This window comes from Eleutherodactylus coqui, chromosome 7, assembly GCF_035609145.1.
Source record: "Eleutherodactylus coqui strain aEleCoq1 chromosome 7, aEleCoq1.hap1, whole genome shotgun sequence".
NCBI classification, from domain to species: Eukaryota; Metazoa; Chordata; class Amphibia; order Anura; family Eleutherodactylidae; genus Eleutherodactylus; species Eleutherodactylus coqui.
Genome location: NC_089843.1, coordinates 217,227,726 through 217,245,735, shown reverse-complemented (window position 1 = coordinate 217,245,735; position 18,010 = coordinate 217,227,726). Strand labels below are relative to the sequence as shown.

The window sequence follows — 18,010 nt, the reverse complement described above, 5'->3', positions numbered from 1 at the left end:
CCTAATGTCACAGAAGAATTTGGGAATATAAGTTTATAACCATCTTTGATACTATCCAAATCATAATGAATCTTGGGGGTAGCTTTTTGTATCAGTGGAGAATATGTGCAGAGGTAACACGCTGGCCTGGTGACCCCCTAACATCAATTTAATGACTTTACATTTCACTGGACTATTTACTGTTCTACTCATCCCTTTCTGGTATTTATCTAAGTGCTTATTAATCACTCCATGTCTGTGTCTTCTTATCCTGTTCTGTAATTTTTTTAAAGTGCAAATTAATCACAGCATGTCTGTGCCTTTCATGTGATCATGTTTATATATGTATTTATATAAATGCGTCTTCAGATCTTTTCCATTATGCCTGAGGAAGAACCCTAAGTAGGTTTGAAAGCTCGCTATAAACATCATGTATTTTTGTTAGCCATTAAAAGGTATTATATCTGCAAGATTATTTGGTTTCTCTTACTGAGAACAATCACATTTTCCTGGTTGCAGTGCACAAGTGTTATTGCCTTCCACCTGACCCCTGTTATTACTAATCTGTAGACAGTAGGAAGAAGGTAGATGGAGTGATGTAACACATTACTACAGGATCAGACCACACAGGTTTGTTTGTAGTCTGTTACTTTAGAGACATATACTCGTAGATCTGTATATGACCGTGATGGCTAACCTATGACATGCGTGTCAGCACTGCCACGCAGCCGCTGATGTCAGTGTGCAGCCGGGATCCTCCCCCAACATCTCCTACTACTTGGTTCCGCAAGAGCGTCCAGGGAAGGAGGCGTCCGGCAGCACACTGATGTCACAGTGTGTGCCGGAGGTCATCGCTGCTAGCGTCGCAGAGGGCAGAGGAGGAGCGCAGCTTCCACGAGTTGGAGGGGGAAAGTATATGGGTCTCGGGGGGCACTATCACTGCTGGGGGCCGCTGTGGGGGGCACTGTCACTGCAGGGTGCCGCTTTGGGGGGCACTGTCACTGCTGGGGGCCGCTTTGGGGGCCACTGTCACTGCTGGGGGCCGCTGTCCCTGCTGGGGGCTGCTGTGGGGGAGGCGCTGTCGCTGTGGGGGGCCGCTGTCACTGCCGGGGCCGCTGTCACTACTGGGGGGGCACTGTTGCTGCTGGGGGGGCTGCTGTGCGGGGCACTGTCGCTGTGGGGGGTCGCTGTCACTGCCGGGGGCCGCTGTCACTACTGGGGGGGCACTGTTGCTGCTGGGGGCTGCTGTGCGGGGCACTGTTGCTGTGGGGGGCACTGTCGCTGCTGGGGGCGGCTGTCGCTGCTGGGGGCCACTGTGGGGGGCACTGTCGCTGCTGGGGGCCGCTGTTTGGGGCACTGTCGCTGCTGGGGGCTGCTGTGGGGGGCACTGTCGCTGCTGGGGGCCGCTGTCCCTGCTGGGGGCTGCTGTGGGGGGGCGCTGTCACTGCCGGGGGCCGCTGTCACTGCTGGGGGGGGGGCACTGTTGCTGCTGGGGGCTGCTGTGCGGGGCACTATCACTGCTTAGGGCCACTGTAGGGGGCACTGTCGCTGCTGGGGGCCCCTGTTTGGGGCACTGTCGCTGCTGAGGGCCGCTGTCGCTGCTGGGGGCTGCTGTGTGGGGCACTGTCACTGCTGTGGGCCGCTGTGGGGCGCACTGTCACTTCTGGGGGCTCATCATTACTGAGATAAGTGAGGGGAGGCTGGGAGAGGCAAGGACCTGTGCTTTGGGTTTATTAAATACAGTTATATATTACAATTATATATTTTTGTTATTTAAACTATAAATATTGCGATTTTCTGTTTTTTTCTCGAAGTGACGCACCACCCGAGGTATGCTTGTTTTTTTTTGGCGAATTTTGACACACCGAGCTCAAAAAGTTGCCCATCACTGGTATATGAGATGCAAATACAAAATGTTAGGCTATCTTCAATTAAAGATATTTGCAAGTTTGCTTCTGTTTTAACTTGGATATAAAATTAAAATACATAAAACTATCTGATTATATAAATCTCTAAAATATATCAATCTTAGCATATCCATTTGCTTCACATTAATCTATGCTTCTTTAAAGGGCCAGTCCAGTAATTTATTTTTCATTTATTATGTAACCGGTCACTCAGTATATATACGTCAGCTGCTATTACCTTGTTTAGACATTTCTTTCTAGCTGAAAATTCCTGGAGTCCTTCTCTTCAGGTGGGTTATGTGATCTCATTGTGACCACCTGGGAATTGCTTGTCTCTATATGACATCTGCAGAGAACAGTCTCAGTCACTAGAGCTTCTTGTATGCTGAAATTACATGAACTGCACCACGTGGGAGAGGACATAAATACCTATCACTTTTACTGTGGATGGTTGGAAGTTCCCGTTGCACAGTTAAAATGACCTTTCATGCTCCCTGACTATATACGTATAGTCTTTAGCTTATTTAGGTGGATATAGAAGGTTGTCCTCCCAGCAGGCAGAGATGGTACAGGCTCATGTTGGTCATGTGATGCATTGCTGATGTATCATGGAATTGCTAGCACAACATAAAGGAAGACAAAGCAGGGAGAAATGTAAAAATGGAGGTGGGTTCTGATAAGTATCAGAAATGAGACTGCACTGCATGGAAGCAACTGCAGTATACATAGGAGACGCTCAGAGTATGACAAGCAATCCTCTAACGGATACAGTAATGGAAAAATGAATTTTTGCTGGAATGACCCTTTAAATTAGATACATTTAAAGACAATAAAAACCTCATTGTATCAAAACCCCTAATGTACCCAATTGGTGGAATGAGTTTTACTCACTTTAAAATATCATTACCATTTAATTTTAAAATATAGAACATTTTGTCTTGATTTGTATACAACCAATAATAATAAGAACTGGGAACGCACAGAAATACAAAATCAGTGAGTGAGCAATTAAAGGGGTTGTCCCGCGAAAGCAAGTGGGGGTATACACTTCTGTATGGCCATATTAATGCACTTTGTAATGTACATCGTGCATTAATTAGGAGCCATACAAAAGTTATTCACTTACCTGTTCCGTTGCTAGCGTCCTCGTCTCCATGGTGCCGTCTAATTTTCAGCGTCTAATCTCCCGATTAGACGCGCTTGCGCAGTCCAGTCTTCTCCCTTCTGAATGGGGCCGCTCGTGACGGAGAGCGGCTCCCCGTAGCTCCGCCCCGTCACGTGTGCCGATTCCAGCCAATCAGGAGGCTGGAATCGGCAATGGAATGCACAGAGCCCACGATGCACCATGGGAGAAGACCTGCGGTCCACCGTGGGTGAAGATCCCGTCGGCCATCTTCGCAAGGTAAGTAAGAAGTCACCGGAGCGCGGGGATTCGGGTAAGTACTATCCGTTTTTTTTTTTTAAACCCCTGCATCGGGTTTGTCTCGCGCCGAACGGGGGGGGCTATTGAAAAAAAAAAAAAAAACCCGTTTCGGCGCGGGACAACCCCTTTAACTGTGTTGGGGCCTTACTGGGGAAACCCCTGAGCTAGGAGCATATTTAGTATATTACATAGTAACATAGTATGTAAGGCCGAATGAAGACAATGTCCATCTAGTCCAGCCTGTTTATCCTCCTGTGTTGTTGATCCAGAGGAAGGCAAAAAAAACCCCAAGAGCAGAAGCCAATTAGCCCTTGGCTGGATTAATACATGCTTGCACTTTACCTGCATACTACTGTGCACTTCATTTGGAATATCCAAACAATCAGCATGGGTGTATCACTGGTAAAACTGGGGGCTTACCTATAGGGGTTGCAGAGGTAACAGTCTCTACCGGGCGCTAGAGCCTTAGGGGGCCCATAGGCCCCCCATATAAGAAAGCACTAGTATTATAAGTGACATATGGATGAATGTGGGGAGGGGCATGTTGCAAATTTTGCATTGGGGCTCTCTACACTTAGCCCCTGCCTAATCCTTTAAGATTCTAACAATGTGCCGGGCTGCTAGTGTTGCGCTGATTCGGACTGCGTGTGTCATTGGATATTGAATCAGATTTCAAGTTATGATGACACGTGCGAGAGCATTGTATATTGAAAATATTGTATCCTGAGACTATTATAACTTTGGGGATCACTGTGTTGCAATATGTATTCAGCCCAATTAAAACCTATTTGTCTTGTAGACATTGCTGTAGTAATAATTCTATACAGTTCAGCCTATTATCCAATCCTCGTCAGGCAGTCCGGATGTGCCAGGAACATGCATGACGTCCTATCTTAGAAAGTCTTTGTCTCTTCTTGGTCATAGTCAATTACTACAGCTTATATTCAGGAGTAGAAGCAATAATGTAGATTTCAGTAACCATCCGGTAGAATGTAGAGTAGCCGGTAGGAGACAATGTTTCCATTGACATCAGTCATATTAAGATACTACAAAAGCCACAAAAGGACTTCCATTTAGACTCCGTGTCTATGCTGAGATTTGTCTTTGTGCTTTGCATGAATGAATGTAAATAGATCTACTTATTCTTGTATAGTTGATCTAATATCATAGCTGATATTGTAAGTTGTATCATTGAGAGCGGTTCTAAAACAAGCCATGCACATGAGACTTAAAGGAGCTGTTAGTTTGCACTTCTGGCAGTCCCATTGAAATGAATGATTGCGTGATTGCTGCTTACACTTAAGGATCGGTGGGGGTTCCAGCAGTCAAACCTGCACCAATTTACAAGTATCGGTACTTCCTGGCCCGTGGATAGAGAATAACTTGCTATCATGGCTCAACCCCTTTAAGACTTAAATGAATGACATCACTAAGGGGTTAAAATGCATTTAGGGCAGCTGAATTATGTGCCAACTATATTTACTGGAGACACAAATTAAAAATAAGACCGTTTTCCACTTCTGATATGAAAGAGTTTGGTGGCGAGATAGCAGTCAGATGAACTAGGCTTTAACCAACATAATGTGTATGGCCAATAGAGATGAGCGAGTGGTGCCTTAGCTGAGAATATCCCTGCTCGTCTCTAAAGATTCGGGGGCCAGCGCAGGTGACAGGTGAGTTGCGGCGGGGGGGGGGGGGGGGGGGGAGAGAGAGATCTTCCCTCTGTTCCTCCCCGCCGCTCCCCGCCCCCCCGCCAGCCCCCAAATCTTTAGAGACGAGCGGGCAGATACTCGGCTAAGGCACTACTCGATCGAGTAATGTGCCTTAGCGAGTATACTTGCTCATCTCTAATGGCCAACTTAAATTGCCGTGGGTGCCGATCCGGGGCATCCTCCTGCAGCGCTGTGAACATTTCTGGGGATTTATTTCTCTTATCTTTTTTCCAAGCTTACCAATCGGAGAATAAAACCATAAAGCGGACTCGGCTTAAAGCTTCCTTTTTTCCCCCGCTCTCCGTAGTGCTGAAAGATAAAATATCCGCTATATTGTAGCAGCCTCTTATGTTCCACTTGCAAGCGTTGACAGTCCTCCCTGCACTTTAAAATATAGCACTCCAGACACGGCACCATTGTTCGGCATAAATACTATAGATATATGCAGCTCTAACAAAACAAAGCTGAAACAAATTTAAAGCTTTCCGTGAGCCTCGCATTGATCCATCTATCATTCCCCGCATGCAGCTACTAAGATTTATAAATGCCACATTTACGGTGAGGGGGGGGGGGGGGGGGAATAGTTTTTCAGAAACTCATTTTATCCAAGGTTCTTTGATGTACAGCAGAAAGTAATCCAAGTAGTATTTCCTTCTGTTTGCTATTTATGTCACTTTATACCGAGCAAGTTACTAATATAGTAAATTATAATGCACAAAGCAACGACATCTAGAGCAACACAGTAGGCAGGCTGCGGCGCACACGTATGGATGTGCTCATCTGAATAGCAAATCATCTGTGACGTCACATTGTTTTCACTTTGATTAGACATACGTATTTATAATGATACACGTGTATTATCTCAGTTGTATATTGTTGCCTGCTATGTCTGCTCACATGCTAAGGCTCAGTGAGGTTGAAAGCCACTTCCACCGTTGGACAATTTTCCGCACAGGTCTGCTCATGTACCGTGCATTCAGGTCTTCTTCATGTGGGTAATCATGTGTCACTTGATAGCAATGTGTGGCACACAGACCACTTTCGTTGGTTCCTGGTTACCCAATTGTATGTCCAGGATTCCAAATGTTAAAGTTTTCATCCAATTTAGGTTATACTCAAAGCCATTAGTTATCCCTAATTGTATATGCGATGCATCGGAGAAGAATTCAGTGAGAAACACCCAAGTGATGTTTCTAAGTTCTACTGAAGTGTGTTAATTATTGCATAGTTTATATAGAGAAATATCAAGCAGTGTTAATAACGATCTAACTATCATTAGTAGCATTTTTGTGGCACATCACAGCCAAGGTCTTTTATGATGTTTGAATACATTAGTTCTAGCAGCCTGTTCTGTTTTTGACCACTTTTATGAGTCTTTTAAGTGAATTATTATAAATATAATGTGCAGAAGTTCCGTGAATTATACTAACCCTGGGGGATAATAGAAACAACTGTTAGATAAATCTTACAATAGTAACGTTACTACATTACCTGAACTGTCCTGGAACATCACACATCTGGCCTGATAGAAGAGATTAATCCAGTGCTGATGTCTGTATTCAAGTGGCCGTTGATTGAGTTCCCCTAGGTTAGTTCCTCCCAGTGAATTAGGGAGCACTGTGTCTGCGCTGCTTTCTGCTTATTTATGGTCACTAGTAGAGATGAGCGAGTCTACTCGCTAAGGCACATTACTCGAGCGAGTAGTGCCTTAGCCAAGTATCTTGCCGCTCGTCTCTAAAGATTCGGGGGCCGGCGCCGGTGACAGGTAAGTTGCAGGGGGAAGCGGGTGGGAGAGAGATCTCCCCTCCGTTCCTCCCCGCTCTCCCCCGCCGCTCCCCGCCCCCTGCCAGCCCCCGAATCTTTAGAGACGAGCGGGGAGATACTCGGCTGAGGCACTACTTGCTCGAGTAATGTGCCTTAGCGAGTATACTCACTCATCTCTAGTCACTACTACACAAGCACAGTTTTCTGGGTAATGTTCTGCTGGAGGTACACTGATACTGACCAATGTTTTTACTGTGCAGATATTGTTGCAGTGGCACTGTGGAGTGGAATATCTATAAAGTCTCACTGTTTTGTTAGCATTATTACCACGTAAGGAGGGTTATTCCAACATGAGTCAAGTATATATATACAATTAACTATTATTGTACTGGGACCATATGAGATGTATTTTAAGCAGTCGCTAAAAATCTAGTCCTGCCTCTTACTGCATTATTTTTGTGGTATTTAGTTATATTATTATAGTTGTTACATTTTGGAGATGAACCCTGTTTTTTGTTTCAGCAAACTCTGAACATACCCAGCGTCTTCAATATCCACATTTGAACATAAAAAGGCACTTCATTTCATAGTATGTTTGAATGAAGTCGTGACTGCCGGGACTAATGCCTTTTTTTCTGTCTTTCTATCGTTTTCTTTCACTTTGAGGATTCTCCGCTCTTTCTATGTGCGCTTCTATTTCCAGTTTCCTCGAATCCCTACTTCCAAATCAATTTATACATTACTATTATTTAACCCAACAAAATATCCGAGTTGCTTCCAACTTTGCAGCAAGGAGGTAGCCATGTAAAATCATGTGATCGAGTTGCAGGATATTGATTGGCTTACTTGATACGCTACAGTTTGCGGATATGACTTCTTCTGCTTTCATAGCATTAAATAAAATTGTTATACAATGGGAAATAACTCACTTTGCTTAAAGGGGTTCTGTAACTAAAAAAGAAAAATTCTATACTTATCTATTCCTCCCCCATCAGTCTACTTACCAGATCTTCACCTCTACTATCTTCTCCTGTCATCTGCAGTCCGGGGGTCACTTCACCTCCAGCTGCCTGATTCTTCTCCTTCCTGTGAGGTTAAGTACATTAGGTTGGCAGTCTGCCAATGTATGTTATGTCACAACTCACAGGCCAGCAGGAGGACTGCCTATCTTCTTCAGAGATTGTTCAAGAGAGCTATCTCTGAAATAGATTACAATTCCTTCCTAGGCAGTGAAGCTGCAGCACAGGGATGTGACCTTCCCTGACCCAGCCGGAAGGAATTTGAGATATGTAGCCCTCATAACAAGCTGGGCCCAGCCTGCAGTGAGCTGACCTGGGGCACTGGAGAAGCTCCACCAGAGAAGATGTGATAAGGGGACAGACAGGGAAGGGATAGGTAAGTTTAGATAATTTTTTTTTTTTTAATGACAAAACCCCTTTAAATATTGCCTTGTAGACCTGTAAGCAGAAGCAAAGGGGTTCATACTGTATCAGAAAAAACGGATTTGATTCTTTTTGGAAAAACACTCCTCACATGTACAGTATCTGTATTTTTGCTACTTAATGACTGTGAATTATTTGAGAGATGTAAACCTGTCATAAAGAGTTTAGAGAAATGCAAATACATCTAAGTAATAACTTGTCGTCCTAAAGTTCCATCTTCCCATTTTTCTTTTTGAGTAACTTTAACCATCATGACATTTTCAATTGTATGCTGTTATATTTATCACCTGTAATACTTACCTGCTGTGTATATACTTACCTGCTGTGTATATAGTCTACTGCTTTATTTTCTTGGAAACCTTCCTTTTTTCCCCCACTACTTCTCCTTCTCTTGTGCATGGATTATAAGAACAGTTGTTTTGGCAATAGGGGTAAGGCTTTTAGTAACAGAAATAGAGATGAGCGAGCATACTCGCTAAAGGCAAGTACTCGATCGAGCATTGCCCTTAGCGAGTACCTGCCCGCTCGGTTTGGCGGGCGGGGAGCAGCGGGGGAGAGCGGGGAGGAATGGAGGGAAGATCTCTCTCTCCCTCTCTCCCCCCACTCCCCCCTGCTCACTGCCGCAACTCACCTCTCACCCGCGCCGGCAGCCGAACCTTTTCTTCCAAGCGGGGAGGTACTCACTAAGGGCAATGCTCGATCGAGTAATCGTCCTTAGCGAGTATGCTCGCTCATCTCTAAACAGAAAGCTACTGTGTCTCTAAAGACCCTTTTAGATGGAACAATTATCGTTCCAGTGAGCGAAAGTGAACGATAATCATGCAATATAAACGCGAGCCAACGACAAACAAGAATCGTTCACTTTTCGTTCATTCTATTCAAGCATAAAAACCATGGTTGGCTCGTTCACTAATCATTCACTTTAAACAGCAATCGATCAGTCCCTCTCAGTCACTTATACAGGGAATGCGAAAGACGGAACGATTCTCATTCGAAAGAGCCAACGATGTATCTGCCTGGCTAAAGAGGCTGCACAAAAGCAAATGGGGTAGCAGTGATGTCACTCGGTTCAAACGAGAATCTGCTCGTCTAATACGACGAAGCTGCAATAAGCCCTGCCCTTTACTGAAACTGACACCTTCTAGCGCACTCTCGACATATAAAAGCCTTACTGTGAAAGACTCCTACTTCTCCGCCGTTTTTCTGAGCATGAGCAGACTGGCCTTGCCAATGTTGGTTTTTATTATTTTCTGTGATTCTTAGATTTAGTGTTATTTTAAGTTTTCACCATGACCAATATTAATATACAAAATGAAGAAAATCGTTTTACAATTAACCCTTTCCAATCCACTGTCTGACGTCTGAAGACATTATGATTTTAAGGCTGTACAGCTCTGATGATGGAAGACGTCCGTCGGGGTTCTCTTACTGTATATTGCCAGCCTCTCTGCTGTCGGAGCCTATCCAACATGTCAGCTCATGCAGTACTGGCTTTAGCCAGCAGATAGCGCCGTTGTGTAACGGCAGAAAAAGAGTAAGCCCCCTAGGAAAACCAGGATACAAATTGGATTGGAAAGGGTTAAGACATTTTCCAGACCAGTGAGCATACTGTGAGTGATACAGTAAAATACTATGCAAATTATCCCTGAAGCTGCAGAGAGTTTTGTGATATGCATTATATGATTTCATTCACTTACCCAACCCATTCTCCTCCATTTTCAGCCTCAGGACCCTATGAGGGAAAGATGGAATGGACAATCAGTCAAAACACAGAATAATGAAAAGGTTATATATATTCTACGTTTGTAAAATGCAAATTGTTCAATGTTGAATTTTACACTGCGGCTGTAAAATTAGTTACGCAGGACAGAATCATACCGTGTAATATGTAATACTAAAAAGAATGCAGTGCAGATAAGACGCTCCCATGCACAATGTTCACACACTTTTGCAGAGATTTTTTATCAAACTTTTTTGCACTTCATTTCCAGTTTTTGTTCGGATCTACAACACTTTTTAGATCATTCATTACCAAATTGTAGTTTATAGCTATTACCAAGAATCCACTGCATACTGTTTTCCCATTGAATTTAATGAATGAGCAGTACTGTATGCAATAAGCTCCCTCTAGTGGTGGCTGCAGGCATATTTTTTTTGTTTTAACTCTGTATTAGAAGTACAGACCTGCAACCACAAAAAAAAAAAACATGAAAATTAATCAACACAGAAATGCTGACCTTTTTAGATTATTAAAAAAAGGATGCATTTAATTGTGGACATTCCCTTTAAGAAGTCCTTCAGACCACCAAGTGAATCATTCTTATAAGCTGTGGTCCAAATATTTTTGAACTCTTTTTTTTAGGAACACAAGTGACAGCTAGGAGGTGACAGAACTTGATCTTGGTTTTGTAGATCCTTATATGTTGCTTAAGCGTCTGGAATGTAGAGGCCTTTAAACCTTCCACTGGGATATCTCACTTTGGGGGTTAATTTAATGAGCATTCGATGGAGCATTTGATGGAGGCCAGTCAAAGAGAAAGTTCCTAGGCAAAGATACCCTCCTCTAAGCTCATCGTACTCAAATGGGGCATCAAACGGGTGGTTTTTGAAAGTAGACAGCCCCTTTATATTTTTGTATTTTAATTCTTTTTGTTCCAAGACGTTGTAAGCATTTGCTACATTGTGTAGTTACCAATACGATTTTATACATTGCTTCAATCTAATGTACAGTGACTCTTGATAAGCATTTGTAGTCAGTAGTGCACTAGTAATATCAGTTGTATAAGGTCCGCATAGATTTCTCTACTTGCTCCTCTAGATGTAAGCAGATATAGTATATATATATACCAGTTCAAGGTTATTCTTGTTTAGATCTATAAGAGCTATACAGACCTCTAAAAGTTCAAAAATAAGTTTACTAGAAACTACAGGTGCCCGGGCCTTATCCTTACACTACACCTTTAAGTGGCCGGTATCTGGGGGAAACTGTGTAACAATATGAAGAGAGTAGGAGGAATTATTGATGTTTTTGAAGTACTGAAATTCCCATGACCAATGGCCCGTTACCGGCCCTCCATACGGATGGGATTTTGATAATACATAACAAAATCGAAGAAATATATGGAAGAATTGCAATGTTGGGGCTTTAGGTTATTGACATAAAATATCTAGATTGACCTCAGTATTATGGGGTTACGGCAGTATGGTTACAAATTATAGTGCTTACTAGAAAACTTATGCTACACAGAAGTAGAAAAGCCAATAAAGGTCATCCACTTTATATATCATGAAAGGTAAATCGCAGTGTCACAAAAAGGGTAGAAATGGATGGAAGTGTAGAGGTGGATGGAATATTGAGACTAATTTGTCATTGTGGGTATTAGAGATGAACGAGCGTACTCGCTAAGGGCAAATACGAGTGAGTAGTGCCATATGCGAGTACCTGCCCGCTCGTCTCTAAAGATCAGGGTGCCGGCAGGGGGGGAGCGGTGAGTTGCGGGAGTGAGCGGGGGGAGAGAGTGAGAGAGAGAGATCTCCCCCTCTGTTCCTCCCCGCTCTCCCCAGCCGCTCTCCGCCCCCCGCCGGCACCTGAATCTTTAGAGACGAGCGGGCAGGTACTCGCATATGGCACTACTCGCTCGAGTAGTTTGCCTTAGCGAGTAAGCTCGCTCATCTCTAGTGGGTATCGGTGATAAGGACATTATACGTTGGATTGGTCTATATTATCATTGGGTTATACTAGCCCTCCAGGCAGCCTTATAGTGGTTGTCACTTTATGGGAAATCTGTCATATTGCGTTGTCATATCCATGGGAGGTAAGGGGTGCATTTAGTGAATTGTACATTAAATGCTAGGGTGTATTAACTGGATATTAGCACATTTCTAGTCTGTTGTCCTGTGAATATTAGTTCACCACATAATGGCTACTGTCCCAGGGTGTAAGTGTTTGGGGTGATTTAAAGAGGACCCGTCACCTCTCATTATATATCTTTTTAGTAAATACTTGTCATAACAATTCTAAAGCATCTTTTCTCAGAACTCTGCACCGTGTCGCGCCTCTGTTAGTCCTCCTGAAAATACTTGAAGGACTGGGTGTTACTCTTGCTAAAGGGGTGTGTCCCTACATAGTCTGCCACTGTCATCACTGATTGGACAATGTGAAAGTGTGCTGGGATGCCCCCAACTGGTAGTACCCAACTGTCAATTTATTCATAGGTTACAATGGGGAACACCAGAGGAACAGCACAACACAGAGATCTAAGAGAAGATGCTCTAGAACTATTATATTATGGGAAATACAACTATTTACTCCAACGGATGTAATAGGAGTGCTGATGGGTCCCTTTAAAGGGTTGTCCACTTTGGGCAGTGCATTTCTGTATGCCCTATTATGGCATATAAACAGGGTTTCCTTATCACCAGCAGAGCGCTACTTAACAATTGACTCAGTGGGCATAAAGTGACGCACTTAGCGTGCCCAGCCAATGATCATGGGGGGGGGGGGGCAGCTGCAGTATTTCTTGTGATTAGCTAGTCGCTGGTGGACTGTCCTGCTCAAAGAGGCACCAATAATTGTAAAATGCAGGGAATTTAATTATTTTGCACCAGTCGGCATGTGCTGTATTGTGTACCTGCATATATTATAGGGTTTCCCATCTTTTCACGTATCTAATCAGTCAGTGCTTGTAAATGTTGTTAGTGGTGACTCTGTCAGCAATATTTCTCAACGCCAGCCCTCAAGTCCCAGCAACACATCATGATTTGAGGATATTCTGTAGAGAGATCAGCTGTGGCACTTCCTGAGGACTTGACAATAAGGACTGATTCACACGGGCATACGGTCACAGCGTATTCCGAGCGTTTAATACGCTTTACCAATCTGCCATAGGATCTGCTCACACAGATTGCGCGAAATATGCGTGCAAGAAAAATCGCAGCACGAATGACGTGCACATACATGCCAAGATTGGTGATTGGCGGCATGCAGTGAATTACAGCCCCGTGAGTCCAGCCTAATAATATAACCTGTGAAATACCACAGACATCCTGAAAACATGACCTGTTGCGGATACTTGAGGCTTGAAGTTGGGTAACACAGTTCTACAACATACATGTGCATTCTTAAGATCACGTGTTTGTCTGGCATGGCAAATTTCATGTTTCTTGTATTCCCATTAAGTGATGTTCTCGTATTTTTCTTCTAATTTACATCATGACTATTGGGTTCGTATGATAACTTTTTGAATTAATTCACGTAGCTGCCAGGTGCCAGGTAGAGCTGACTGTATGCTACTAACACTTTTGTTGAGGTTGTACACCCATTCCTTATATCTTCTTTACACCTGAATACATTGGGGCAGATCTGTCGGTGCGTATACAGCCCTTTTCTAGCCTATATACATTGAAAAGCATGGCGTTCGGGCTAAGTGCTATATTTACGGAGCCCCTGCAGCACTATTTAGGAATACCAGCTGCACGAGGGAGAAATGCCGGCGCCCCACTCTCACAATGTGTCAGGATAGTTGTGAAACGTAATTCACATATAAACATCACAAGAGATTAAACTTTAAAAGCACATTTCAGAATAGTTTGTAGAGTTTTCCCAGAATTTATATTTTTTACATTGAGCTTGAGCACCTCCCCCCCCCACCCCCCCCCCCGCCCCTCCACCCATTCAATCTTGAGTCACGTGTCATAAATGTCAATTTTGGGAAAACGCTCTCAGTGACAAGTAAATACCTAAAGATGTGAAACTATAATAATTTACATTTCATATTGTTTTACCTTTTTACAGCCTCCTCCTCAGATTTACGACAAGCAGTTGGATGAAAGGGAACATACGATCGAAGAATGGAAAGGTACATTATTTTTTCATACTCGATATGTGACATTTTGTTGGGTTGGAACAATATAAATGTTAAAAATCATCTATTAAATACCAATATTAGGGTTAAATCCTTAAAGGGGTTGTCCCGCGAAATCAAGTGGGGTTCAGCACTTCTGTATGGCCATATTAATGCACTTTGTAATGTACATTGTGCATTAATTATGAGCCATACAGAAGTTATATACTCACCTTCCCTGCGCTGGCGTCCTCATCTCCATGGAGCCGTCTAATTTCAGCGTCTAATCGCCCGATTAGACGCGCTTGCGCAGTCCGGTCTTCTCCGTTCTGAATGGGGCCGCTCGTGCCGGAGAGCTGCTCCTCGTAGCTCCGCCCCGTCACGTGTGCCGATTCCAGCCAATCAGGAGGCTGGAATCGGCAATGGACCGCACAGAGCCGACGGTGCACCATGGGAGAAGACCTGCGGTCCACCGTGGGTGAAGATCCCGGCGGCCATCTTCGCAAGGTAAGTAAGAAGTCACCGGAGCGCGGGGATTCGGGTAAGTACTATCCGGGTTTTTTTTTTTAAACCCCTGCATCGGGTTTGTCTCGCGCCAAACGGGGGGGCTATTGAAAAAAAAAAAAAAAAAACGTTTCGGCGCGGGACAACCCCTTTAACGCTCCTTTGAAAAAAAAATTGCTTTCGTAACTAGCGGACAACCAGTTTACAGCTGGATAAAGAACATTCTCCAAAGTATATAGTTGTATATATCCGCTAAGACCGTATGCCAATGGCTGTATAACAGCTCCTTTCCATTTCCAAGAGGTGTTTAAGAGCCCTACTTCTCACATTATGCCGGCATTAAAAAAAATTGTGCAGAGACTATGTCCTGTCCTGGCCCCCAACCATCAAGTTCTAACAGTGCAACATGTAGCCAATTCTGCGTTCCCCATTTATTGGGAAAATGGGGTCCCTTGAACCCTGTTTGGCACTTTAGTAAGGAGAATATGAGTTAGAGGTGGCCATGTATGAATGCGTCTCTTTCGATTGTAGTTTATGGGAGTTGTGAAATGCTAGGCTGTTACCACAACACCAATCATCTTCTATATAGAGTCACATGCATGCTCCTCTCTGCAGCTCTAATTCAGGTAGAAGAGGACCACCATTCTCCTCATAGGTGGGACTCCCTGAAGTGGAACCTGCACCTTTCAGACAATTGTGACATATACTTTTGATCTGCCATAAATGTCTCAGATGGTAATACCATTTTAGGTTTTATTGTGGCCCTTGGGAGTGGTTCAGTATGACAATTCGGCCCTTGGACAAAAAAAGGTTGTGCCACCCTGCTCTGTAGGATGCCATATTATGGAAGACTCTTAGGAAAAAGGGCATTGTAATTCAGTGCCACATGAAGGTCCCACAGAGCTGGTGACTATGACTACTTATGACAAAGACCCCATGTGCCTCCATACAGGCTTGACCAACAGATCTGCCATGTTCATGACCTCTAAAGGAGCAGACCGACTACAGATACATATTATAGAAAGTCATTGTATAGTTGAGCAGTTTGCATGTTGGGGAACCATTGCTTAATTACCTTCTTATACATACTGTTGTGAGAAAAAGTAAGTGAACCTTTTGGAATTACCTGGATTTCTACATTGATTACTACTAAAATGTGGTCTAATTGTTATCTGTGTCAAAAGTATAGACAAACATAATCTAAGTAAGCTAATAACACACAAACAGTTGTGCTATTCATGTGTCTTATTAGTCACATTGAGTAAACATCCACAATGCAGGGAGAAAAAGTAAGTGAACCCTTGTATTTAATAATCTGTAGATCCCCTTCGAGCATCAATTAACTTCACCAAACATTTCCTGTGACTACAAATAACATTTGTACAATGTTAAGGAGAAATTTTGGACGATTTCTCCCTGCAAATGTGTTTCAGTTCATCAGTATTTCTGGGGTGCCCTTTCCTGGTCACACTACAGCATTTGGATTGAGGGTTAAGGTAAGAACTCTGACCAGGCCATGCTAAAACAAAAATCATCTTATTTTTCAACCATTCTTTAGTTGAGATATTTGTGTTTTGAGTCATTACATTGTTGTATTACCAATGGCTCTTAGGCTTGAGGCCATGGACTGCTGCTCTTACATTCTAATGCAAAATGTTTTGATGCACCTTAGAATGAATTGTTCCTCCAGCATCCAAACACTTTTGTATGCCAGCCTGCATGTTGGCCAAGACGTCTGCTAATGTAACATTGGTAATACCAGCAAGCTCCCACCATATTGAGGACGTTACTTGTTCATGGCTTATTGCTGTATACATGGACCTTGAGTAAACCCCACAGGAACAATTCAGTTGGCATCAGTTCTGGTTATCTGAGTAGGCAGAGATTTTTCAAAATGAAGCAGCCATTGAAATAACTTGCAATTTCCCTCATTCTTGCATTAGATGTAGAGATGAGCGAACGTGCTCGGCCACGCCCCTTTTTCGCCCGAATACCGCGATTTTCGAGTACTTCTGTACTCGGGCGAAAAAATTCGGGGGGCGGCGCGGGGGGTTGCAGCGGGGAGTGGGGGGGAGAGGGAGAGAGAGAGGGCTCCCCCCTGTTCCCCCCTGCTACCCCCCGCGCTGCTACGCCTCTCCCCGCCCCCCGGCGCACCCGAGTACTTTTCACCCGAGTAGTGAAGTACTCGAAAATCGCGGTGCTCGATTGCGAAATCGCCCTTACCGAGTACGTTCGCTCATCTATAATTAGATGTAAATCCAAAATGCCACCTCACCGCACGGATACAAGAACCGTTAGGTGCATGGACAGGTGCAGGCTCACCCCACAGCAGTAGAAAACAAAAAAAAAACGTGGATACCAGGATAAAAGTAGTATTTATTTTGACATCATGAATAAAAACATCTTCCAAAATTAGTTTTGGGAGATGATTGCTTTGCCCATTTAGCAGGTGCTTACACGTTTCGAATTGCTGTGAATAAGAACTCTGTTCGAAACAGTTAAGCACAAAAAAACTTTTTTTTGAAGATGTTTTTACCCACGATGTCAAAATGAAATACTGCTTTTATCCTGATATCCTCGGAAGCGCCGGAGTTCTTTGTTTTTGGCAGCTTGCTGAAAGTCGCCCTCCGTTAATTTGTCTCAGATTCTTTCATGCATTTGTGAATGCCATACTTATTCAGAAATGCCCTTTGACATTCAACCTGCTTGCCAATATTCATAAACCATAAGCACAGACTGTTCAACGGAGTATGTGTTTGCGGCACACTGAATCAAACATCTGTTTGGCAGCTGCGTTTCGATTCTACTCCTTTGAGAGGCGTGATGGTTCGATAGGCACAGGGGCCGATATATGAAAGTGTCTAAAACAAAAACTCTTTGTTGCTCTTAACAACCAATCACAACTCAGCTTTTATACCTCAGTGCTCTTGAAAAATGAAAGCTGCTCTGTGACTGGTTGCTATGGGCAGCAAAGACCATTTTTTTCCAATAGCGGACACATGAACACAGGTTTTTTTGCAATCTGTAGGTCTTTCGCTGTTACCCTTGGCTTCTTTTTCACCTCTTTCAGGTTTGCCTGTTTTGCTATTGGATTAATTTTAACAGGATGCCCATTTCTAAGGAGAGTAGCAACAGTCCTGACTTTTTCTCCAGTTGTAGATAATTTGTCTGATCATATATTCATGATGTACATCCAGATCTTTATCAATGTTTTAATAGCCTTTTCCAGTTTCATGCATCTCTGTAATATTCCTTCTGAAAAATGTTTGCATTGAGGCATGGTTTACATTAATTAATCTTTTTTTGGGAAGAGCAGATTTCTCAGTTACCAGTCTTTGTGTGCCTTTATTAAATGGGCAAAGCGCCTGTGAAAGCCACACTACCAATCTCATCTCCTTAGTTGAAGTAACTATTGTCAATTAGCTCATGCAGAAGT

General features: G+C 43.5%; 1 protein-coding gene across 5 annotated transcripts in view; it reads left to right on the top strand.

The window, feature by feature from the left end:
* Positions 1-18,010, top strand: part of MAPK10 (mitogen-activated protein kinase 10) — a 234,943-nt gene that overhangs the window by 198,890 nt on the left and 18,043 nt on the right. For all 5 annotated transcript variants that reach the window (XM_066574369.1, XM_066574368.1, XM_066574371.1 and 2 more), the window contains 2 exons: positions 9,950-10,012; positions 14,022-14,085. In XM_066574369.1, coding sequence (XP_066430466.1) covers positions 9,950-10,012; positions 14,022-14,085 — 127 coding nt within the window. The remainder of the gene's footprint in view (positions 1-9,949; positions 10,013-14,021; positions 14,086-18,010) is intronic.